At 39.5% G+C, this 25,867-nt stretch overlaps 2 protein-coding genes across 2 annotated transcripts in view; both read right to left on the bottom strand.

Moving 5' to 3' along the window:
• The window catches only part of LOC113035231 (protocadherin-15-like), a 238,074-nt gene that overhangs the window by 76,044 nt on the left and 136,163 nt on the right, over positions 1-25,867 (bottom strand). Inside the window, exons 13-18 of the mRNA XM_026190646.2 lie at positions 24,668-24,802; positions 12,279-12,428; positions 10,172-10,365; positions 8,404-8,536; positions 8,110-8,189; positions 1,547-1,640 (exon numbers count right to left, since the gene is read on the bottom strand). Coding sequence (XP_026046431.2) covers positions 1,547-1,640; positions 8,110-8,189; positions 8,404-8,536; positions 10,172-10,365; positions 12,279-12,428; positions 24,668-24,802 — 786 coding nt within the window. The remainder of the gene's footprint in view (positions 1-1,546; positions 1,641-8,109; positions 8,190-8,403; positions 8,537-10,171; positions 10,366-12,278; positions 12,429-24,667; positions 24,803-25,867) is intronic.
• LOC145419797 (uncharacterized) lies at positions 17,541-19,063 on the bottom strand. The gene is made up of 3 exons (XM_080288311.1): positions 18,767-19,063; positions 18,340-18,622; positions 17,541-18,212 (listed from the first exon to the last, which is right to left on the bottom strand). The coding sequence occupies exons 1-3, from the start codon at positions 18,856-18,858 to the stop codon at positions 17,541-17,543; spliced, it is 1,047 nt and encodes a 348-aa protein (XP_080144437.1). The 5' UTR covers positions 18,859-19,063.

Genomic DNA, 25,867 nt, shown 5'->3' with positions numbered 1-25,867 from the left:
CATTTGTCAGTTAAAAACTATCATTTTATTCCAGGTGAATTATTTCAGGCTTTTTAAAACACTTTTTGGCCAAAAATGTACTGCCTGGCCAACAAAGTCTTACCTATTTGCTTCAATTTAACCAAGCAAATAGGTATATGAGTCATTAATTACTACAGTGGCTGGCAACAGGTTACTTACTGTAACCCCAGTTGATGCACTGAATAGCTTTTCATTTCTTAAACAACTGATCTGTGTTCTCTGATCACAGAAAAGATGTCACTCTATTTCATGAGGGTCAAACTATCGGCCTGCTTCAAGGAAAGGAAATAACTAAAAACACTGCTGATATTGCTAGAAGGATTATGATGAACCATCATCATTCAAGGAAGAAATGTGTTTGGGGGAAAAAGAAGAACTCACAAATATATATAAAAGAGCATTTCCACACACAATATGATGAGAACTCAACAGGTTCAGACTGAACAGCAGTGAAGCCTTAAGAGAAGCACTTATCAAAAAGGGTAATCAGGGAAAAAAGCCTTCAATTTTCTAGGGAGCATAAAGATTGGACTCTGTAGCAATGGAAAAAGTCAGGTTGTCTGATGAGTCTAGATTTATCCTGTTTTAGAGTGATGGGTGCATCAGGATAGGATGACAGGTGGATAAAGTATTGCACCCATCATGCTTAGTGTCTACTATACAAGCCTGTGGGATGATGTTCTGATCTGGGGTTGCTTCAGCTGGTCAGGTTTAGGTTTAACAACATTATGTGCCCAGAAAATGAGGTCAGCTGACTACCTGAACATTCCACCATGAGCAGGTTTTTTCCATCAATGGATTTTTTCTTGATGATGTCAGGAATCATCAGGCTCAAACTGTAAATGAGTGGCTATCTTCGCACATGGATTGGCTATCACAGAGTCCAGAACTTAATCCCACTGAGAATCCTTGTTATATGCTAGAGAAGACTTTACTCAGCAACTCTCCCAGCATCAATACAAACAAATTGGCACAACAAAGTTCTGGACAGAACTATATGTTGTGACACTGCATACGTGTACACAAACAATGCCAATGGAAATTTGTGCTGTAAGTTAAGCTAAAGGCAGACCAACAAAATATTAGTGAGAGTGTTTTTTTGGCCGGTGACACTCACTCTAATTTGAATGAAGGGGAATGAGTAATAGACAGACCTGGAATCGATTTCAGATGAACACAAGTGGGGAAAAATAATCACACAGACAACTGCTACCAGAGAAGTTATTAATGAAATTCACTGTAAAAAAAATAAGTGAAAAGCTCAAGCCGAGAAGCCAAATTCAAACAATTCTAACTTCACTGCATGGGCTAAAATGACAGTCTGTCACAAAAATCACAGCATGATACTCTCAGAGCTCAAACACACAAGTGGATTTTACCAGAATAAGTAGCATGTGGAGTCATGAAGCCAAATGCACAAATTAATAAGCTTGTTTGAGAATATTTTGCTTGTGATTAATGTTTTCAAAAGGTTTGAAGACCATCAACCCTGAGGAATCAGGTCATCAGTTTAGATGTCCGTTACCCCTCCAGGGTGACCATCTGAGGCTGTGACAATCAGACGGTACTGGTCAGTTGTCTCTCTGTCCAGAGGCTTGTCCAGAAGTAGAAGGCCAATCCTGTGGAGAGGGGTCAGAGAAAAAACTTGTATTACTTTTATAAAGGAGGACACTTTGATTGTAATTATTCCTTTACTTTCTTTTTGTGTCAGGTCATTAATTTAGGGAAATATGTTGGATATATCACTTAACAACATGATGTATGTCTGCATTTCATTATTTGCATTCATTTCAGAAAAATTAGGAAAAAAGAATGTTGGCAATGATCAAAAAGAATGAGTCTGGGATGAAGAGCAGGTGTGAGCTTAAATGCTCCCACTCTGTCTTTCTCTCTGTAGCCAGTCTCTTGCTCCCAAAGCACACGGACAGGCAAAGATTCATGTTCCCCTTCTAATGACTGCAGCAGACACCGAGACCCTCCTGCTCGTTCACATGGTATAATTTGGCACTCTGGCATTCTAAACACAAAGTGTGGATGCATTCCCATGCAGAGCACTGAATTATCTTTGTTTGCACACAGGCACACAAGACATGAGTAAGTGCAGCCATACAAAAACACACAGCATGCACAAAACAATTCCAGTGACACACTCAGGAGAGGTTCTGCCAGAACTGCAAAAAGGAAGGAAAGAGGAATGCATCTGAACGTACTATTAGATTAATGCCCGTTGCAATTCCCTGCTGTCCCCATGGTCCTTCACATTTCTAATTTAAAGCTCCTGTGGCCAAGCAGTCCAAGCAGAACCTGGCCGCTACTTTTCTACTGCCTCTGCAGCCCATAACTGTGAAACTATAGACCCTCATTTAACAATCTGACAGGCAAGTACTGACACCTCCATCAACACTGTCTATTTTTCTAAGTACTTGCCCCAAGGTTATAGTGAACACACTGCTTTGAATCCACCACACCTGATGATCGGTGGTTCAAAAGGCCAAACGCAGTTTTCTAAAACCACCATAAAAATGCAGAACAGCTTCCTTCGCTGGCTGCTGTGCTCATGTTTATTTATACATAAGCTGGAGAGGAGAAAATAGCATTCTATTCTGAATGAAAGCACAAGAAACCATGATGTGTGACAGTGAAGATATACATTGATAACTGTCATTATTATAGTGATAATGATGATGATCTTGATGGTTATTAAGACAAAGATTAAAATGATTAATTCTGCTAGTCTGGGGGTTTTTAATTTTCCTCACAGCAGCTAAAGTATTGAACTACACTTGAGCGGCTGGGTCTGAGGGGTTCACTGATCATGTGCGATAGAGCCCTCCCTCCTCTCCCCAGCCAACACAAATGAAACAATGCTGTCAGATCTATGGGACACTGTTAACAGCATCATCTAGAGTGTCAGCGCTGCACTTTAGCAGCTATCTAAATAATAACACTAACATCTTTCATTTTGCTCTTATCATGACTCTTTATGGTAAACTGTACTTGATGTATAGTGTCTATCTGGCTAGGCAAGGAGCGGAAAGGCATAGCAGAGATTATCATCTAAGCCAAGATGAAGTTCATTCATGCCACAAGGAGAAAGTTAAGCTACAGCTGCTGCATTATGTTTGTTGTTTGCACAGTGCTGTGCAAAAGTCTTGAGCCACCCCTCATTTCTTTACATTTTGCTTCAAGAAGCCAGACTCAAGTGGCCTTAGTTCTCTTTCAACCTATTTTCAGTCCAGTTCTTGTACCTGACCATTTTCAGAGAAATGTTTTCACCTAACACTGACCTTTGAATCATTCAAGTGTTCAAAAAGGCATCAAGTCGAAGGAAGATGAAGCTGTGTTGTTTCTACACAGACAGCTGAGCAAAGAACCAATTTTAAATCGTATCTTTAGGCACCTTGTTAGAAGTAAACTGTCACAAAAAACACAATAACGGTTCTCATGTCTTTAGTTGAATCTATAAAAATATCAATGACAACTCAGTTTGACAGGCATAAAAAAGTATTTTTACACCACAAATCATATCTCAGCATGGTGTTCTTAAACAGTTTGAGGAAACTGGACAAAAGAAGTGACAGACTTGCAAGACTATGTAAAGTACACTGAAAGTCATGTGTTTGACACAGGCATGACACAGACCTGACAGATGGATTTTGTACATCAATTGAAGCGAGCTCATTGGAAAGGTGGCTGTCAGGAAGCTATTACAGTGGGGCAAAAAAGTATTTAGTCAGCCACCGATTGTGCAAGTTCCCCCACTTAAAATGATGACAGAGGTCAGTAATTTGCACCAGAGGTACACTTCAACTGTGAGAGACAGAATGTGAAAAAAAAAATCCATGAATCCACATGGTAGGATTTATAAAGAATTTATACGTAAATCAGGGTGGAAAATAAGTATTTGGTCACCTCAAACAAGGAAAATCTCTGGCTCTCACAGACCTGTAACGTCTTCTGTAAGAAGCTTTTCTGTCCCCCACTCGTTACCTGTATGAATGGCACCTGTTTGAACTCATCATCTGTATAAAAGACACCTGTCCACAGCCTCAAACAGTCAGACTCCAAACTCCGCCATGGCCAAGACCAAAGAGCTTTCGAAGGACACCAGGAAAAGTATTGTAGACCTGCACCAGACTGGGAAGAGTGAATCTACAATAGGCAAGCAGCTTGGTGTGAAAAAATCAACTGTGGGAGCAATCATCAGAAAATGGAAGACATACAAGACCACTGATAATCTCCCACGATCTGGGGCTCCACGCAAGATCTCATCCCGTGGGGTCAAAATGATCATGAGAACGGTGAGCAAAGATCCCAGAACCACACGGGGGGACCTGGTGAATGACCTGCAGAGAGCTGGGACCAAAGTAACAAAGGTCACCATCAGTAACACACTACAACGGCAGGGAATCAAATCCCGCAGTGCCAGACGTGTTCCGCTGCTGAAGCCAGTGCATGTCCAGGCCCGTCTGAAGTTTGCCAGAGAGCACATGGATGATACAGCAGAGGATTGGGAGAATGTCATGTGGTCAGATGAAACCAAAGTAGAACTTTTTGGTATAAACTCAACTCGTCGTGTTTGGAGGAAGAAGAATACTGAGTTGCATCCCAAGAACACCATACCTACTGTGAAGCATGGGGGTGGAAACATCATGCTATGGGGCTGTTTTTCTGCCAAGGAGACAGGACGACTGATCCGTGTTAAGGACAGAATGAATGGGGCCATGTATCGTGAGATTTTGAGCCAAAACCTCCTTCCATCAGTGAGAACTTTGAAGATGAAACGAGGCTGGGTCTTCCAACATGACAATGATCCAAAACACACCGCCCGGGCAACAAAGGAGTGGCTCCGTAAGAAGCATTTGAAAGTCCTGGAGTGGCCTAGCCAGTCTCCAGACCTCAACCCCATAGAAAATCTGTGGCGGGAGTTGAAAGTCCGTGTTGCTCGGCGACAGCCCCAAAACATCACTGCTCTCGAGAAGATCTGCATGGAGGAATGGGCCAAAATACCAGCTACTGTGTGTGCAAACCTGGTAAAGACCTATAGTAAACGTTTGACCTCTGTTATTGCCAACAAAGGTTATGTTACAAAGTATTGAGTTGTATTTTTGTTATTGACCAAATACTTATTTTCCACCCTGATTTACCAATAAATTCTTTACAAATCCTACCATGTGGATTCATGGATTTTTTTTTTTCACATTCTGTCTCTCACAGTTGAAGTGTACCTCTGGTGCAAATTACTGACCTCTGTCATCATTTTAGGTGGGTGAACTTGCACAATCGGTGGCTGACTAAATACTTTTTTGCCCCACTGGATTAAGAAAGGGTGACAGGAGAAAAGACTGAGGAAAGCCAAATTAAACAAGTACTGGACTGAAAATCAGTAGCAAAGGGTCTTATTAAGCGATGAATCCAAATTTAAATTTTTTGGTTTATATGTACAGAAGTTGTCAGGAAAGTTGTACAACAGTGAGTGCTTGCAGCTATCTGTAAAACATGGCGGAGGCTCAGTTATGGTTTAGGGCTACATTTCAGGTAGTGATGTTGGGGATCTTGCTAAAATCAATAGAATGATGAACACAGAAAAATACCTTATAGCTAACACAAACCCTGGAACACTGTCAGGCATGGACTGGCATCTCCAGAGCCCGGACCTCAATGTTATTGAAGCAGCGCAGCATCATTTTGATAGAATTTTTGCCTAAGTTGAGCTGAGGACAGTTCAGGCTTTGTTTAGGAGTAAAGATTGGTCATGCCAATATTAACTGAACAAGCTAGTTAGGATTTGATAAAACTGTATGTTTTTTAAATAAATTACTGCTAAAACTTTCCAATTTTTCCGACAAACTATGATGAATGAGAGGTGGCTCAAAACTTGCACAATGTTGTATTTAAAACTGAGTCTGATTACCATATTGTGCCCAATGTTAGTTTCACTGGACAGTAAAAAAAGAAAAAGAAAAAAAGAGTAATTTCACTTGAACCCCTTTTAATTTTGGTTTCAATTTCACTTTGAAGCAACACACTGAGCTGCCAACTAGAACACACTGCAAGTATCAAAGCTGGCATAGCCTCCAGGTTAGGTTTTTATGACTCTGAGAAACTACAAAAAGAGAACTGACTTCAAAGACGATGCTGTAATCAAACAAAAGTAGGCAGGGTCAGAGTACTCAAAGTAGCATCAAGATCTGCAGACTGAAAACCCACGATAAAATTTATATGACGAATATTGTTGTAGCTAATTAAATACTGATATTTGAGTTTTTGTGCATGTTATTTGACAGCGATATACTGGCCCAAATGTAAGACAATCTCAAACACTGATGCTTAAAGGATTTATGATCAAAGCAATATGCACCGAGACAGAAATTTTACATTTGAAATCAACTCGTCCGTTCTTTCTAGTGGAAAATCTAGACATAACAGTAAGTGAATATGAAGCATTTCCACCTCCTTTAGGGGTCTCTGCCCCATTTATAAGAAAGTTCTTACTGGAGGGCTCATTATTCATACAAGCTGGATTGAGCCAGCCTCCTATGTAGCCTGTTATCTGAACATGCAGCAATGCAAAAATCTCTTCACTGAATCAAATCTGAGTTCTGAGGGTTGAAAAATTAGAGTGTGCAATACGCTCTGTACTGTAAATTGCACACTCGTCAGTTGTACTAATAATTTTTTTGATTCATCATGTGCTATATCAGCACTTGCTTGCATTTATTATACTGATAGCCTGGTGAAAGCCTGTGATGTGACTGTAACATTTTTAACACACAAAGAATGAGCTAAATGAAGATGTGTCTATTTATTTTAGCATGATTTCTGTCATATCTGGTTTAGGAGATTACAGTGCCAGTGGCAAAAATAGCGATCCCCTGCTATTTTGATTGTGTCACCATGTTTTTGCTTACCGTGACTAAACCACACAGCAAACGACTCTCTATAAAAACATACAATTTTAACACCGTGGAGCAAATTAAGAGTGGAGAAAAGGTGGCAATACAGTACTGCAACACACCTTGTCCTTACCTAGCTGGGAGGTTGAAAACGCAGACAAAATAAGCTTTAATCAATTAGTGAGACACATGTCTGGCAAGGCCCTGCATTTTCAGTCTCCCCATGTCTCGTCACTCCATATTTCTTGTTCGTTTATAGATGAGAAAAGCACTCAGCGCCCACAATATTTTATGCTTTTTGCTTGCTCCGTAGAAGTAGGTGAGTGAGTTTTTTGTATGCTAATGTTGAGATCTCTCCAAAACATGTTTGCTGTTTTATGATAATTTATTAGGAAACTGATTCTTGTGGACTGCGGCCTGATGGCTGAGCCATTGCCACCACACCAGCTCGCTGCTCCTTCAGTCAGATGAGCTAAAAACCTTTTCTAATTATTTTAGCCGACCTTGCTCTGCAAATTATGGAAGAAATATGCTGGCAAGGTGAGAACATGTGATCGCAGCCTTTGTGGGGTTCAAAATGTCCAAAAACAACACTCTGAAGCTAGCAGTGAAGTGTTTTCCAATTCAAAATCTTCTAAACTAAAGATTGCATTCCTCAGTACAAATGCTAAACCAAGCAAGGTCTAAAGTATATAAGCAGAGTCTCTGGTTGAGAAATAGTCACCTCACTGAGCCTCAACTGGTAGCTTGAGCCAAACTGTGCTTCAGGCTGTCCTATTAGCACTTAATTTGTTTGCAGTTTTCTTCTGTATGGAATTGCCTTCATATCTTAAAATAACAAAACTCCAACAAACTCTTTGAAAAAAAGTTCTCTCTCTATGAGAACATTTGACAGTATAATTAAAACCAATGAATGCCAAGTGAGCTTCTATATTCCTCCATCACAAGTGCACATCTGTCACTTCACTTTATCTTCCCATCCAAGTCATTTGCTGTGTCCATTGTTATTGTGAAAGCCGTCTTCAACGGTTGTCATACTATTTACAGTATGTATAGCCTTTGCACTCACAAAGCAATTAAAGCCTTCCATTAAGTTGCCATTTTTCTTGCAGATCACTGAGTAAATATATCCTCTAATATCAGCCTTATTGCTAAAAATCAAAAAGTCTGACACAATCCCATCTGGACTTACGTTTCAGTGAGGTTAAAGACCTTCTGGGAATCCCCGCTCAAAATGCGATACCTGATCGGATCGTTCTCTCTGTCTATGGCCTAGAGGGGAAAAAAGACAACAGGAGTCTGAAGGCCATATGCTGAAGGGTGCAAAACAGGACAGCTGAGCTAAAAGGATACTGCACTGGAGTGAAAACAAGCATAGTGCAGGATGTGAAATGTCAGTTAAAAAAAAAAAATCTGTTGTCTAAAGTACAACATATACTGACACAGCAAAAGTCACAATGATGCCTTGTGTGAATTTGTGACTCACCTGCAGATTGAGCAGAATAGCTCCTATCCTCATAGCTTCACTGACTTCTAGGCTGTATGTCAGGAGAGGAAAGCGTGGTGGACTCTGATTGTTGGGTGGCAAAACCTCGATGTTGACTGTTGTGATGGAGCTCCTGGCAGAAATACAGACACCAACTGACTTTCAGCATTAGTTTCTACTTGACCAACTGTTGAGCTGTAATGACCTCTTGCCCATAGGGCAGTCAAATAGGTTAAATAAACACTGTATTTACTTTTTCTAAATACTTTGATTTAATTCTTAAAATGGATTAAACTTTTTTTTAGTATACTCATTACTCATCAATGACAAAGCAAAACAAAACATTTTTTTTATTAATGTAATAAAATAAATACAATTTAATTTTATACTTGGTTGAAATACTTTTTTCCAAACTTGCTAGGAATTTCTCACATTATTATTGGCAAAACTGCTCAAACTCAACTAGGTTGGATCAGTTTTATTTTATTTTATTTTTTACTGTATTAGATTTAGATCCAGACTCTGGCTGCCTATACTGTGTTGTTGACTTGATGGCCTTAGGGGATGAAATTGAGGCCCAATTATTCCTTGACCTGTGGTGGCTGTATCTAGGAAAACTGTTGGTGGTTCCAAACTTTTTCCATTTGATATTGACAGAGAATACCATGGCCCTGGGCAATTTCAATTTTTCATGTATCCTTCCTACATTTGTTCCTATACACAATCTTGTCTCAGGTTTACAGTCATATCTCTGTATTGGTTTTGTCTCTCACATCAGGTGTCAGACTATATATAGATATGTGAATGTCTTCTTTTAATTACAGCAAATACAGTCAATTCAAACTCAAGACATAGTCAATCATCAGTTAACAAATTAGCTAAAGAAAGAGTTGAAAGCAACTCAAACACAATGTAATGACACATCAAAGTTCACTTGTATTGAGCCTTTACTGCAGAAATGTAGAAAAGGAGTTTTGGTTGCACTGGTTTTTCTTTGTGGTTGACAATCTTATAATGAAAAGTGCATTAAGTCTCAAGATCAAGGCTCTAATGATTGCTTAAGTTCGTCCGCCTTCTTAGTTTTCATAGAAACAAAAGTGTAACTGATTTTAATTGTTTTTTTGTTTTTTTCCAACATGTCTTGTTGAACTGGTACTTAACTTTTACTTACTTTTACTAAGTAAAAGCCTAACTGTACTGAACATGAAGTCCTACGAGGAGTAATTTTGTCACCATGTTAACCAGTTGGTGAAATATCTCTATGACAACCTTTCTTTGACTTAATGAAATCAAAACAGAAACACATTACAGCCTCTTTCACAACATTGTGCAAATTGAGTGGCGCACTGAAACACTGAAATTCTTTCCCTTTGACAGCTCCAAGCACACATTTAAAAAAAAAGAAAAAAAAAGAAAAGGAAAAACTAAAAAGATAGTTTAACCACAATGAAGAAAAAGGATACATTCACTCAAAGTAGCTAGGCCAAATAATTATTTTTTCCATATTTCAGCCCCCAAAAAACTTTCTGGGTCATTTCAAGCAATGTTGTGAATTACAATGAGTTCATATTCAATTAGATAACACTGGCAAATCTATTCATCCAGATGGCTTCGGCTCTATGAAACTGCTTTTCATTCTGAAAGGAGAAACAAATCTGCCTTCTTTAAAAAAAACTAAGAAAAAGAAAAAAAAAAGGTACAGAACATTAATCACAATAGCAAAACTGCTTCCATCAATGTAGAACTCTTCAATGTTCAAATAAATCACCTTCTCTGGGTCTCTGGTGCATTGTCTGAGGCCCTGACAGTGAGTGTGTAAGATCGCCCGACAGTTAAAGTGACACCAGGTGCCACGGTGATGCGTCCAGTGCGATTACTGATGATGAAATCTCCTTGGGCGCCAGCCAGTATCTCATAGGTCACCAAACCATTCAGCCCTTCATCTGCATCCGATGCTGTCAGCTGAGAGAAATTAGGGAGATAAAAAAAAAAGCTACACATTATACACACAGTGCCTTTACATTTTCCTCTTTTTCCCTTTGCTTTACACCTCCCAGAAATATGTTTACTAAACCAGTCAAGCAGAAACTATTTCTCAGTGGGTGGGGATTGTGGGTTAGGACCTGTTTAGCAAATAAGTTGCAGAGGTATTCCCAAATATAAATATTTGCTGGACAATATCATCTGCATTATGCTTATTTTATTTTATTTTATTAACCTTTATCTATACAAGTAGTCCCACTGAGGCTAAATGTCTCACAAGAGACACCCGTTTCAGATGTTAAATGTTAAAATTACAACAATAAAAGAGAAATTGTCTATTGTTTACAGTACAGCCATATCAAAAAACAGTGATGATTTCACAAAATGATTTGTATGTGTTAAAGTCTGTGAAATGACAAATGCATAGAAAAGGGTCTGCATTTAAGTGAAATCAAATCTAAAGGATTTTGGTTTGTTTAACTTAATGATGAGCAAAGTTGCAAACTACTTTCACTACATTCAGCCTTTCATATAAAATATGGGGGGCTGTTGACAGACAGCTGACAAACATAGTTCTTTTGGCAAGTGTGATGGAAAAAATGATACGTAAATATATCATTTATTTCATGCTCCCATATCAAACAAATTAAGGAACCACCCTTTCCTTCAAGGAAAATTATTTAGGACATCCCGCTGGTTGTAAATACGAGCCCTCATAGTGTAGTTGGCTTCATATCTTTAGGGCCTTGAAACTTTAATCCAAGTTACCATGACCTCCTTTTCCATGCTCCTGTCGTTGGAGTAAGAGCTGTAGCATCAAATAAGCAGCAGAATCCTCAGGGGGCTTCAGCTCTCATAAATGGCTTATAAAAATCGGTTAAGCGGTCATACCAGGCACTCTGTGACCCCTGGCCTCATTTCAGGGAGGGTGAAACGGCTGTTTTTTAAAACCGATTAAACTTGACCTTTTCAATGTCTGACTTTTTTTTTTCTCTTTTGAGGAGAGGCCTTGCTGAGAGGACAGATCAGCTAAAAGATGAAAGAATCATGCTCCGACTATCAAATGAGACAATACAATGATAGAACTCTTACTCCTCTGTTGTAGCAAAATGAAGTTATGGTTCATGTTTTGAACAAGTCCTCTCCTATGGCATAAGTTTGAGCAAGCTGTAATTATGACCTCTAGTTAGCTTTTGAAGTTAAGCGACCTTCAGCGTCCTTTTAAATAAGCGCATGTAAATTATGAGCTGGTGTTGTCACCTTCACTGGAATCACAGTAATTTCCACAGGCTAACTAAATATTGCCTGAGCACTTTCTAACCAAGCTGTGTTTGTTCCTACCCAGAATGAAACAATGAATGAAAAATGTCCCTTTCAGTAATGCCTACACGAGTCTGCTCACCGTTTATCGTTTTCATGCACAGATGTTAGATTTGGTTAACTTAAGCATACACGCATAACAGAAAAGAGGGAAGTATATCATGACCTTTAAAACCACTACACTAATGAAATCAAAAACGAACAATGTTCCTAATCCATAAAGATAATCAAAATGGACTAAACAAACAAGGAGAAAATTGTGTTTTATAAGCAAAATACGTAAGCAGGGGGGTTAATTCACGGTCATCACGAGTGCCTTCCACTACGAATGAACCAAGCTTGTGCACTGAAGATATAGATAAAAGCATTGTCTGTGACTTGTCTGACAGGACTACAGATGAGATGAAGGGCACTATTCCAGCACAATGCACTGGATTGTTGTGGTTATTTGTTTTGAGCATGAAAGAACGTGCGTGAGAGGGATTCTGTGTGATGAGGAAAAAGATGGAGACGTAGCGCGGCGTGCTGGTGCAAGAGGAAAGAAGCAAAAGAATGATTGTTGGATTGATTACCTGTAGCACCGTCTCCCCCGACTGCATGTTGGTGAAGACTTCAACACTGTAGGAGACCTCTCCAAATGTGGGGGTATTGTCATTGGCATCAATGACCAGGATGTTGACAGTTACTGGCCTGCTCTGCTGGACGCCATCTGACGCCACCATCTATAAACACAAGAAAGAGAAATACCTAATAAAGCGTACACAAGTGAAGTCCATTTTCCTCAGATAAATCATAGATAATTGATTATTTTATTCAACCTTAGGCTTTCACTATTTGATAAGCCTAAGTGTCAAATAACGTTTTTACGACCTCAACACCAGTGCTTACAGTTTTCCTTTGTATACATTCATTTTTCTTTCCCTTGACATTAGAAAAGTGCTTAGAGAAGAAAAGGGAGTGCTCGTCTGAAGCTGCCTAAAGGACAGATTGCAAACTGAACAAACCACATGTTTATTTGTCCCTGGCAGCTCTGATCTCCAGTACTTGGCGAGGTAGAAAGAAAATGGACTGAGCAGAGCAACAAGTGCAGTGTAGGAGAGGGTAGATCTAAACAACAACTGTTGCAGCAGCAAGAAATACATGTTTTGACGCTTTGCACTAAGCGTCAAAATTGAAATGACAAATCCTGCTGGTTATACTGTATATCAGGAGATTGCTTTTAGTAGCAGCTAAACACTCACAGTGAAGGTGTTGAACAGAAACAAATGATAACATATAGAAACGTGCTTTTCCATCCTATCAAACTGTGTTTCTGTTCTTGAGCCAGAACTGAGATGCCAAGAAGTTTTAGGGAGACAAGAAGGAAAGCAGATTTGGATTTACTGAGACAATCCATACTTATACAGTGGGGCAAAAAAGTATTTAGTCAGCCACCGATTGTGCAGGTTCCCCCACCTAAAATGATGACAGAGGTCAGTAATTTGCACCAGAGGTACACTTCAACTGTGAGAGACAGAATGTGAAAAAGAAATCCATGAATCCACATGGTAGGATTTGTAAAGAATTTATTGGTAAATCAGGGTGGAAAATAAGTATTTGGTCAATAACAAAAATACAACTCAATACTTTGTAACATAACCTTTGTTGGCAATAACAGAGGTCAAACGTTTACTATAGGTCTTTACCAGGTTTGCACACACAGTAGCTGGTATTTTGGCCCATTCCTCCATGCAGATCTTCTCGAGAGCAGTGATGTTTTGGGGCTGTCGCCGAGCAACACGGACTTTCAACTCCCGCCACAGATTTTCTATGGGGTTGAGGTCTGGAGACTGGCTAGGCCACTCCAGGACTTTCAAATGCTTCTTACGGAGCCACTCCTTTGTTGCCCGGGCGGTGTGTTTTGGATCATTGTCATGTTGGAAGACCCAGCCTCGTTTCATCTTCAAAGTTCTCACTGATGGAAGGAGGTTTTGGCTCAAAATCTCACGATACATGGCCCCATTCATTCTGTCCTTAACACGGATCAGTCGTCCTGTCCCCTTGGCAGAAAAACAGCCCCATAGCATGATGTTTCCACCCCCATGCTTCACAGTAGGTATGGTGTTCTTGGGATGCAACTCAGTATTCTTCTTCCTCCAAACACGACGAGTTGAGTTTATACCAAAAAGTTCTACTTTGGGTTCATCTGACCACATGACATTCTCCCAATCCTCTGCTGTATCATCCATGTGCTCTCTGGCAAACTTCAGACGGGCCTGGACATGCACTGGCTTCAGCAGCAGAACACGTCTGGCACTGCGGGATTTGATTCCCTGCCGTTGTAGTGTGTTACTGATGGTGACCTTTGTTACTTTGGTCCCAGCTCTCTGCAGGTCATTCACCAGGTCCCCCCGTGTGGTTCTGGGATCTTTGCTCACCGTTCTCATGATCATTTTGACCCCACGGGATGAGATCTTGCGTGGAGCCCCAGATGGAGGGAGATTATCAGTGGTCTTGTATGTCTTCCATTTTCTGATGATTGCTCCCACAGTTGATTTTTTCACACCAAGCTGCTTGCCTATTGTAGATTCACTCTTCCCAGTCTGGTGCAGGTCTACAATACTTTTCCTGGTGTCCTTCGAAAGCTCTTTGGTCTTGGCCATGGCGGAGTTTGGAGTCTGACTGTTTGAGGCTGTGGACAGGTGTCTTTTATACAGATGATGAGTTCAAACAGGTGCCATTCATACAGGTAACGAGTGGGGGACAGAAAAGCTTCTTACAGAAGACGTTACAGGTCTGTGAGAGCCAGAGATTTTCCTTGTTTGAGGTGACCGAATACTTATTTTCCACTCTAATTTACGAATAAATTCTTTACAAATCCTACCATGTGAATTCATGGATTTTTTTTTTCACATTCTGTCTCTCACAGTTGAAGTGTACCTCTGGTGCAAATTACTGACCTCTGTCATCATTTTAAGTGGGGGAACTTGCACAATCGGTGGCTGACTAAATACTTTTTTGCCCCACTGTACATACTTATATAAATGTGTAAGTACTGACTTATGTAAACCATGTCATGCCTGACTAATATGTTTACTATGAGAAGTGGATTAAACTGATTCCAACTGAGGGGACCCATTTCCGAATGCAGAGGCCAGTAAAATAGACAAAAAAAACCTTAATGGGTTGATTGAAAAAAAAAAAAAAACCCAAAAAAACCCAAATTTAAATATATAAAAATAAGAATCCAAAAAGAAGAATGAGGACTAAGGTATAAAAATGAAGGGCAAATAACAACAAGAAAGACATGAATATATATTCGGTGTTGATTGTAAATGAAACACAGATGGGTTCCCAATAAAACTCATTGGAAATCTAACCTTCAAAGCAAACAAAGCAAACAAAAAGAAATAGCTTAAAAATTAATCAAATCTATCACAAAAGCTAAACATGAATAGAGCTTGCTTATTGCAAGAGAAACGAACTAGATAAACACACATTCATATAATACTTTACAAAAATATGCACAAAAAGGTTTTTTTCCCTAAAATCTTGGATACTATCTATACCCTACATCTAGAGTACAGTTTAATATAAATTAGAGTAATAAATTTGTTAAATAAATTATCCCTGAGAAATACAAACACACACACATTAGTCAAAGAAGTGAATCAATATGTTTTTCAAGGTTAGGTAGAACGTTTTATAGATTCTGATAAACTCACATCCCCAAAAAAGTTTTAAAAGTGAAAAATGTAAAGCCTGTTGTGAGATCAGCCTGAGACATATCCACAAAGCTGAAAACCAAATACTCAAATACTACATAAATATTTAGCATTATCAATTTCAAACACGATAGAGGCAGACTCTATCAGATACTCTATGTTCAGATATTAAGGAGGAGGATCCTGATGGTAGGCAACAGTCCATTTGTTTCATCTTGGTTTCTCTTCCCAGGTCCCTGTTGGGGGCAGGGACTGGAACTGGATAATGAGAGGTCTGGAGTCATGTGTTCTTGGCTTGCACTATCCTCATTGCTGCTCAGAGACCGCACTGGTGGCACTCTCCTTGTCCACATAATTTTGATAGCTATTCGCCCACTTCTAAGAAGGCGGAAGATCTGAGAGGCACGGTAATGCTGGAAGAACACTGTGTTCCTGCCTGCGGTCTCTTAGGTGGTGCCAGGAGATACCAGCCATACGGTTCCTGTTGACTTGCTTCACAGAGCTTTGGCCTAATTTTTCAAACCCCCCCAAAATTAAGAATACCAATATCCCACTATGAACCTTTCACTAAAGTCCACAGGGATAGAAAACAGGGCTGTCCTGTGGTGCTCCTACTAGTCCATGACTACGTTTTCATCCCATGCCTTAGTCTGATCCAGAGGACTGGGTATAACCAACATTTCAAGGTATGTAGATGAATATCTACTGTATAGCTCTGTCAATAATTAAGCTTTATGGCATGTCAGAAAGTAAATCAAATTTTTTTCAAGAATATTTCCCTAAAGTAATGGTTTTTTTTAGTCTTATATAAGAGTGAGTTCCTTATTTGTGTTATCAGGCACAAAATTATGTTGTACTATGAGGGAAGACAGGAGCAAGGTTAATATAGCAAAATCTTTCTTCTGAACCTACAGTAAGAACAAAGCATTGAACAAAAGCAGTGTCTCGTGTGAGCTCTGGCTCATAATGTCTTTTGCACAACTAACATTAGGCAACAATTTGTCCACCACGGAGGACAATCCCAGGGTAGGTTGCTGTCAAAACAGCATTTATCTCACTGGTTGTGTGATGCAATCACACAGGCCTAGAGGCCACAGCCGTCCTTCATACTTCACATCTGCCTTATTCTCACCAACAACTCCTCAGACAAATGGGTGGTGCAAATATCTGCACAGTAGAATATTGGGCATCTTTGTGCATGGAGTTCTATCAGTGCACTACATCTGAGTCCTTCTGACTCCGTTTTAAGCATAATACACTGTGTTGACAAATCTGGCACCTTTCTGCATGTGTGAAGAGCTGTTCCTCTAATCTAATCTAATCATGGATTAGTCAGGTACATGGTGTGTAAAGTACTGCTGTCCTGCTGTAGCAGGTGTGTTGTCTAAATTTCATTCAGTTTTTTTTTCCACATCACAGGCCTGACTTATCCAAATGACAGCTTATACAGGGGTTAGCTAAGATGAAACAAGACTTATTAAGAGGTCTAAACCCAGACAGCCAGAAGAAGGGACATTATGGTACCTCTTATTAGAAATTCAATTCAATTCAAAGACACATTCCTGCCATACTGAATGTCTGAACTCATTAACAATTTAACAATTACAACACCACATAGAACAATAGTAGACAAAACTCTTAGCACCCTGTCACCTAAACTAAAATGTGTGTAACATGCATACCGTCCAGGTGGCAATAACAACTCCTCACGCATTCAAAAGCCACAATCTAACATGTTACAGTTTTTCTCGATTGCTAAAACACATTTCTTGAAACTATGCCTCATATTCTCACAACAGTAAACACAAATCCATAACATCTCACTCAATTTCCCAAACATCCTATTTCCAGGTCAAAATGAAGCTCTACACTCAAAACTATTCACTCCTGCTGAAAAACCAAACTTTGCCCTCAGACATCAAACACAAGCCCTCAAAACACACACACTACAACAGAGTTTTGCACACTGGTACAATTAATTCAAAACAATAGTTCCAAAACAATTAGGTTGCTTATGGTTCTCCCCTTCAAAAACCTTTTCACATGATAAACACAAAAGACGCAACCAATGTATGTACAGTGGCACATTTTTATTCATGTACTATACAGTACAACACACACCAAAAAACATTATTCCACCTCAGCATCTTGTCTTTGGTCTGGGTCAGGCCAGAGAATCTCATCCACATCACAGGCTATATTGGCCCTAGCCAGGCAGCGGGGGTAAAATCCTCTTGCATGCCTGATCCACCCCTGGCATGCATCTACTGATATGTCTAGGCAGGCTTCTTCCATGGCCTGAAGGAGGTGAACACGGACATAAGGTTCTCGGTCATACACTTTCCACCGCCATGCCGAAAATAACTCCTCTATCGGGTTTAGAAAGGGAGAGTATGCAGGCAGAAAGATATTAGAAAACCTTGGGTTATTGGTAAACCAGTCACGAACCAGAGAAGCGTGATGGAAGCTGACGTTATCCCACACAACAACGTAGTGAGGCTGCTCTGGCTGTGCTGGTTCCCTGTAGTCCAGCTGGAACATATGTTGTCTTAAACCATCAAGAAAAGCAAGGAGAAGCATAGTGTTATAGGGTCCTAGTACGGCATGGCGGTGGAGTACCCCTCGTTGGCTGATGGCTGCGCACATAGTGACATTCCCTCCACGCTGACCAGGGACATTTACAATAGCCCGATGGCCAATTATGTTCCTCCCCCTTTTCCTTCTTTTGGTCAGGTTAAAACCTGCCTCATCCACAAAGATTATTTCATGGGGAACAGGCCGTCCTTCAATCTCAAAGATTCTCTGCAAAACACATAACACAGTAGAGTCAATCGGTACCCTGAACCACAGTTCAAGAGTGCTGAAATGGCAGCATAAACTGCCATGCTGTGATGGTACACAATACTTTATACAGTATCAAAACTCATACCTGAACATATTCCACACGTTGGTTTTTCACTCTGTCAGAGTTTCGTTCGAAAGGGACTCGGTATGCCTGTTTCATCCGGAATTGATTCTTTCGGAGGATGCGGTCAATTGTGGAGAGGCTGATGGCATTTATGCCTCGAAAAAGATGATCATCCTCAATCACTCTCCTTTGAATCTCTTGCAGGCGGATTACATTATTTGCAATTACCATGTTTACAAGTTCCCTCTCTTGCTCCTCCGACAAAAGCCTTAACCTGCCTCCACCAGGTGGTCGTCTCTGTGTCCTACAAAAATAGAAGCACTCATTACTGTAACTGTCACACATTCATTTTACAGGAAAATAATGGAAACATACTGAAACTCAAGAAACATAAGTTCAGTAACTTAAAAGTTACTGTACAAAGCAGTCTTACTGCAAGTACACCTACCTGTTTTCCTCCCTGAAGGTTCTGATGATGGAGGCAACAGTGAAGCGACTCAAATTTGGTTGTACTCGTTGCCCAGCCTCCCTCATAGTCATCCCATGGACAAGGACATGGTCAACTAAAGTGGCTCGAATTTCATCCGAGACTGACTGTCTTCTTGCCCTTGCTCTTCCCCTTCCTTGTCGCCGTCGTTCTCCACCTCCACCTCCTTCACCACGTCCTCCTCCTCCTCCACCTCTCCCTCCTCCTCCACCACCTTCCTGTTGTCCTAGACCACCTCCTCCTCCTCTTTCACCACGTCCTCTTCCTCCACCTCCTCCTCTTTCACCACGTCCTCCTCTTTCACCATGTCCTCTTCCTCCACCACGTCCTCCTCCTTCACCACGTCCTCTTTCTCCACCACGTCCTCTTCCTTTGCATCTCTTTGGATCCATTGTTTCAAACCTGAATGAGCTGACTTTGGCCCTTTTATCTATCCATCGAAGGTTCTGATTGGTGTGTGATAAATTTTGACTCCTAGTGTTTCCACCTGGTTAATTGTGTGCTAATTGAGCTCAAGCTATGCTGACTTAAGTTAACATTATTGAATGCTAGTGCTTTCTAAATGACTACATGGTGTAAGCACTGAAAAATGTAGGGATTTGTGTGTAGAGTTTTGCAGTAACAGTTCACCAAATTTGACTCATGTGTCAAAGCAGGGAATAGTGTTTATAGTTCAGGGAAATGGGTGAGCTTTTTGAAAAATAGCGTTACGGTTTTGAAATTTTAGTTTAAAAGCCTGGTTATAGTGTTTAAGCAATCGAGAAAAACTGTAATGTAACAGCTCAGACATGTTGCCACGTGATAAACCTTTGGATCAACAAAGACTAGACAAAGAAAAGTTAAAATGACTTTTCCTTGGAGCACAAACCTCGCTTTCATTCTAAAGACTGAATTAAATCTTACTTCAAGTAAAAAAAAAGTTGCCAACAAACAAAAAAAAAAAGGGTTGACTTTTAGTGATTTTCTTTCATGGACCTTCCTATCAGTGTTATACAGACACAGGTGGACACTTCTATTCACCCCCCTCCTCTATTTCAGTCTTCTTATTTTCCCACTGTTTGTGTTCCTTGGATATATTCATTGTACCTCGATCAGCTCTTAAATACAAACTTGTAATATTTACACATATATATTTAATTTTTTTAATCTATTTTTTATAAGGCACCCAGGCACAATAGTGACAACATCACAGTAGTGGTTAACAGTGTATCTGTATAGTTAATTTTATTTATATAGTGCCAAATCACAACAAAGGTCACCTCAATGCACTTTAAACTTATAATAGTCTTAATTTCATGATATGAATACTTCATGTACTACTCTACTATATCAGTGAGCAGATAAAAAACAGCTTTTCAGGAGCTTAAGTGAATTATATCTTTGGACATTCAGTGTACTGAATAGTGTACTGAGAGGAGACTTGTATTAACTTCATTTGTGAAACATAGAGCTTTAATTAACTACGCCACTGAAATGCATGCTGGGTAATGCTAGCTAGCCAAGCAGATCTAATGCTACCCGAGTAAAGACTGATAGAGGATGGAGAAAAAAAGACACAAAGATGGTCCAGAATATTTTGCTGCCAAAAGATGAGCTGTGTTTTCTAACCACAGAATCATTTGTGCCACAAACTTTAGAAAAATAAGTCCAAATGGAGTTCGTTATAAAGTTGCACTACAAAGCTCTGCTGTGGAAACATTAACACCAGTGAACCATATACTAAGTCTGCAGCAGAAAAACTGGCATTGAGCAAAACTGAAAAGCATAACAAGCAGCCTGTTACGTACTGATCTTACATTAAAGTTTGTATTTTATGTAGTCCTGACAGAAAAACAAATATAAGCCATTATAAATCTAAAATGAAATAACCACTTATGGAAATTATTACTATTAGTAATAATACTACAATTCATAAAGTGAACAAGAAAAAATATAAACAAAAGAAAACAAACCAAAAAAAACAAAAAACTAACAAACCCCAAAACCCAGCATGATACAAAGTTTTATTCATACCATCCAGCATCACATCATAATATCTAAATTTAGCTCTAACAAGCCACTAGCATCGAATGCTTCCCTGAACCTCATCTATGTGGTAGTCGACATGGCAAGTCATGGCTCAAGTAGCTAGAGCCTCGAAGACTGGTTGGGCTGTCGACTTACCCCGTGGGTGTAGTGAACATGCTTGCCTTCTACTGACTCACACAGCCCTAGACTTAACGTGTGCTGCAGGTGTAACAAGTAAAAAGACAAACTGTGGTGCACACACGCTGCCAGTAGCCAGTGGCACATCCTACCTTTTTAATATAGCAAAGCAGTAGAAAAGGTGTGTCCATTAGAGTTACAGCAGCATCACTGTATCACTGTGCTACAGAATTGATTTTATTTGATATAGTTTATTATTATATTATTTAGAGTTTGGACAATTCGTACAAGCTTAATGTCTTGTCATTTTTCTCGTAATTCTTTTTAGGTAGTCTAATTCTCCAGACTTCTTCAAGGATATCCTAAAGTTCTTCTTTGGTGCTGACTGCCTTTTGTTTTATTTTCAGTTTCAATAATGTCGAGGTCCAAGCTCTGGAGAGGCCAAGCCATGATTGACGATGTTCCACTGTGTGTTTTTCTATCCAGGTATTCTTTTACTGCATTGGCAATGTGTTTGGGATCATTGTCATGCTGAAAAATGAAGCTGTTGCCAGTCAGATGCTTTTGGTATTGCACGATGGATGAAAATCCAACAATACTTTTCTGCATTCATAATTCCATCAATTTTGAAAAACTCCCCAATGCCACTGAATGAAATGCAGCTCACAACTGTGACAGAGTCTCCCCTGTCTTTTATAAATAGCTGCAGACACTCTCTGCTGACATTCTCCATATATTTTGACAACAATGAACAAAAAATTTGAAATTTGGATTTGTCACTCCATAAGACTAGTGGCCTCTGATTTTCAGTCAACTTTGTGTGTTCTCCTCTGTTTTCTGTCTTTAAGAATGCCTTCTTGACAGCCACCCTTCCACTAAGACCATTTCTGATGAGGCTTCGGCAAACAGTAGATGGACCAATTGAAGGGCCAGAAGTATCACTCAGGTCACGTGTCAGGTCTTTGCTGAATTTGTTCCTATTTTTCAAAGACATGACTTTGAGATACTACTCATCTGCTGTGGATAGTTTTTATGCCTGCCACTTCTCTTATCCTCCACTCGTCCAGTGCTCTTAAATTTTTAAGGGCACACTGCACACCATGCTGAGTTTCTGACTAATGGTCCTTCAGGAACTTGTTCATTCAAAAATGGTGTCACCTTTACTCTATTTCATAGATTCAAGAGAAGAAATGGGAACTTGAAGCGTTTTTGTGAGATGCTGCTAGTAACAAAGTGGTTAAACATGTAATTTAAAATACATTTTTATTAAGTTGTCTGTTATATGTAGATCTTTTTAAAAGAAAAGTATCTCTTTAAGTATTTTATTGTTGTTTTTAAATTACTGAGTGATTTATTGTCAAAATGGTCTAAAAATGGTCAGGTATAAGGACTTGGACTGAAAGAGACTGAAAAGCAGCCAATGTTAAAATAAAAACTTTCAAAAGACCCTCAGAAACCCTGGAGAACTACTGCTCAAGACCACTAAAAATACCAGCACCTGCCTGTGCAGTAGATGAACCTATGGTATAAATGTGATAATCCTAGGAGATTTTCAGAAACCCTGACCTCTGACCTTGAGGTGGAGATCAATGGGACTCAAACTTGTCTGAGATTTCAGTGGCAGCACCTATGGTATGAGTTTGAAAATTCCAGGTGATTTCTTGAGTTATCCCATCATAAGATTTTCAGAAAACTTGGCCACTGTCCTTGAGGTCAGAGATCACTGAGATTTGAATTACCGCATTAACAAACTTGGGTGTCTACGCCTGCTGGCCGGCGTGTGACGACAGTACCCCATCAGCCTTTGATGGCTGAGGGATAAAAAGCACAAGAAAGTCTGGCTCCTTAGAAGCAAAACATAATGAAAAGATTGGTGGTTCAAGACATTTGCACGGTACTGAATATTGTAATAACAGTACAACATAGCGCCCCGATAATCAGTGACATACATTATAATGTAATAAAAAAACATTAATTAAAAAATCAAACAGAAAATGAATAAATGAAGCTCACTAAAAAATATATCTCTAGAATTTATTCAAAACCTTTATAGCATTTAATATGCAACTTGTCTGTTCAAGTGAAGCGACATGAAGAGGATGTTACCAAAAGATAGCAGAACAACTGCTTCTAATGATCCGAGAAGGGAATTTCTCTCTTTTACATGTGATACTGAATAAAGACCTTTCTACAAAGCTGTGCCAAACATGGCTATCTAAAAAACGCAACACAATCAACCCACAACTGACAGCTTCTCAGCTTCTCTGTAAAGTGTTGTCGGAATGGATCTTGAGCTCAAAAGCATTCTTAGCACTTACCAGCTTTTAAGCTTCTCATATATCCAAACCAGAGAGAAACCAAAGAGGATAAATAAAGCTGAGCACACACAGCACAAAAGGGTCAACAACGCACACACATAATAAATAAAACATTCCTTCATATACCGCTGGTGCTGATGTCCAAAGCACTTTCACCAACTCAACCAAATCCAGCACTACACCAAAATCAACGGCACACAAAAGCATCCGAGTTCAAACTTCTGCGGTCCCCGGGGAAACATTTCCAGCAAGCTTGCTGTAGTATCACTGCTGGTTTGCTAATACCCCTGGATAAACAAGTTGCTACCTCTCTAAGCCAAAACACTTAAAATTGGTGAACCAGACTGCTAATGTGAAATTAATAACAATGAAAACATCAGATAAAACATAGCTGTGGAGCTCAGTGAGACTGAACCATTTCATATGATATACAAATTACAGGGTTCCAATAAATTTGAATGACTTGTATTGTGAGTCAAAGTCAAAAAGAAGAAAAGAAGAAACAAGAAAGCCAACATGGACAGTGCAAACAATATTTTGATTATGATCTGAGAGCCAGAAGTATTTTGTCTTGTTTTTACAGATTTAGGAAGTGGTGTGCAAGAAGGCCAAGAAAGACAAGAAAATAATTCAAACGCAAGTAACTTAAGGAGCTTATTCGTATACCATATACCTGACTACATTCAAGAGTAATAGAGAAATCTATAGCAAATAAAGAAGAACAAAGGTAATAGAGAAATAGCAAGAAGAGTACAGTTCTAGTACAATTCAACTTTTGGTGAAATACTAATAGTTAATGGGCAGATCATTACTTAATAACAGGATAATTCTACATGTATAGTTAATAACACTAAGCACACAAAAGATTAAAGATAATATACGAATGAATCATCAGTTTAACATTTCATGGCTATTTTCAAGTTTCAGAGTACAACTCTCTGTTAGAGTTTTCTGTATTTGCAGGATGTTTTTCTTGCTTCATGGATGATGTTAACCTGATCAATAAGCTACTTGATTTTGTTTCTGATTTATCTGGGATTTGCCACCCCTACAATGTTTCTCACATTACAGTTTCTGTGTATAGTATTAAAATCTATGCATTGTTACATAACATTAAAATAAACATGCACCACAAATCTTACTGAGCATACAAAACCGATATGCCTCTGGTCCACTGTTGGATGGAAATGTATAAGTGGACAAACTGCCTCACTTCACTGCTATGGGTCCACTAATAAAGGTCATATTGCTCTGGAAGTGTCAGGTCAGCTTTGTATCTCCAAGTGCCTCTTGGTACATGGCTAATCTTGAACTTCTATTTAAATACACAAAATGGAAGATGTGGGTCACAGTACTCGAGTGCAGTTGTGCAGATAGCTACACTGAGTTGTGGGCCTACCGTGAAAGTATAGACCATCTGCGTCTCCCGGTCCACAGGTTTGAGGAGCCTCAGGTAGCGGATTATCCCAGTTGGGGTCAGGCTGAAGATCATGGTGTAGTCATCCAGGGTAATCGTCACCATGGGGTCTTTTGTCTTCCGAAAGAAAGATATACAAAAAAAAGAAACATGTTGCCATGGTGACATGACTGTTTCATAATTTATTTTTCGAAGGCCGCAGCTGTGGAGCTGAGAAACCTATCAAATGGTACATTTTGATCTGCCAAAGAGTTGGAAAAAGTAATCTGTTGGCAGGTCACCCATCTTTCTAGAGAAAATAGAGAAGAAGGCAATGAGCCCTAAACCAATGTCTTTTTAACATTAATGAAACACTCAAAGAACCCCACATCTTTATGAATGTGACTGTATCATGAAAGCAATAGAAAGGCGTCTTTACTAATTACTACACCTGTTCCTTTAGGGGGGAAAATTAAGCAGGCAGGATATGGGGTTTTCAGCTTTTGGTTTAAGGTTTCCAGATGAAAACAAAAAGCTTGAGAAACATTTTGAAAAAGAGTCATTTTGATAACGATCACTGCTGTGTTAATACAACTGTGGTCCACTGCTGCAAGTCGGCTTCGATTCACATCCATCAATGAGTCCTCTTAAGAGAGTTTGGTAAACATCGGGACTGGGTGGCTTATTGATTTTGTTATCTCTGTTTCCACTTTGATGTGTTAATCTTCTGCAAAGACTTGCTATGTATTGAAAGATGAACTAAAGGTAGTAATCATTTGTTTTAGCTGCGTGTCACTGTGCGAGTCTAACAGTGCAGTGAGTGAGTTAGAGTTCTCCACTGAGGTGGATGCACACATGCACGCACACTTTGTAAGCTGTCAAAGAAATGGTTAACACCCCACACGGAAGAATTAATTTGTAAAGTTTTGATTTTAGAAATGCAGAAACAGCAATCTGCACATTACAAAAGACACTCCAATCAAAGCAAAACACTCCAAACACACACTCCAATTCCAGTACAAAAGTCAGTACACAGCTTGATTGATGTACAACACACCAATCATTACAGGAGACCCGATTACCATTTAATTGATCATTTGTGCAATTCTGCAGTAAAAAGAGGAGGAATTCTGCAGGAAATAGAGTTTTTTTTTCCAAATACAAAGCAGGATTATGAAGTTGGTAATTAGACGCTGAGAATGT

The sequence above is a fragment of the Astatotilapia calliptera genome, chromosome 13 (genome assembly GCF_964374335.1).
Source record: "Astatotilapia calliptera chromosome 13, fAstCal68.1, whole genome shotgun sequence".
NCBI lineage: Eukaryota > Metazoa > Chordata > Actinopteri > Cichliformes > Cichlidae > Astatotilapia > Astatotilapia calliptera.
This window is presented reverse-complemented; position numbering and strand designations above follow the sequence as displayed.

Bases quoted from the DNA above. Each gene is read 5' to 3' on its own strand.
- LOC145419797 (XM_080288311.1), bottom strand. From the start codon at position 18,858: ATGACTATGAGGGAGGCTGGGCAACGAGTACAACCAAATTTGAGTCGC. The intron at 18,623-18,766 runs GTAGGTGTACTT...CTATTTTTGTAG, and splicing joins ACCTTCAGGGAGGAAAACAG to GACACAGAGACGACCACCTG. The intron at 18,213-18,339 runs GTATGAGTTTTG...TGTGTTTTGCAG, and splicing joins AACGTGTGGAATATGTTCAG to AGAATCTTTGAGATTGAAGG.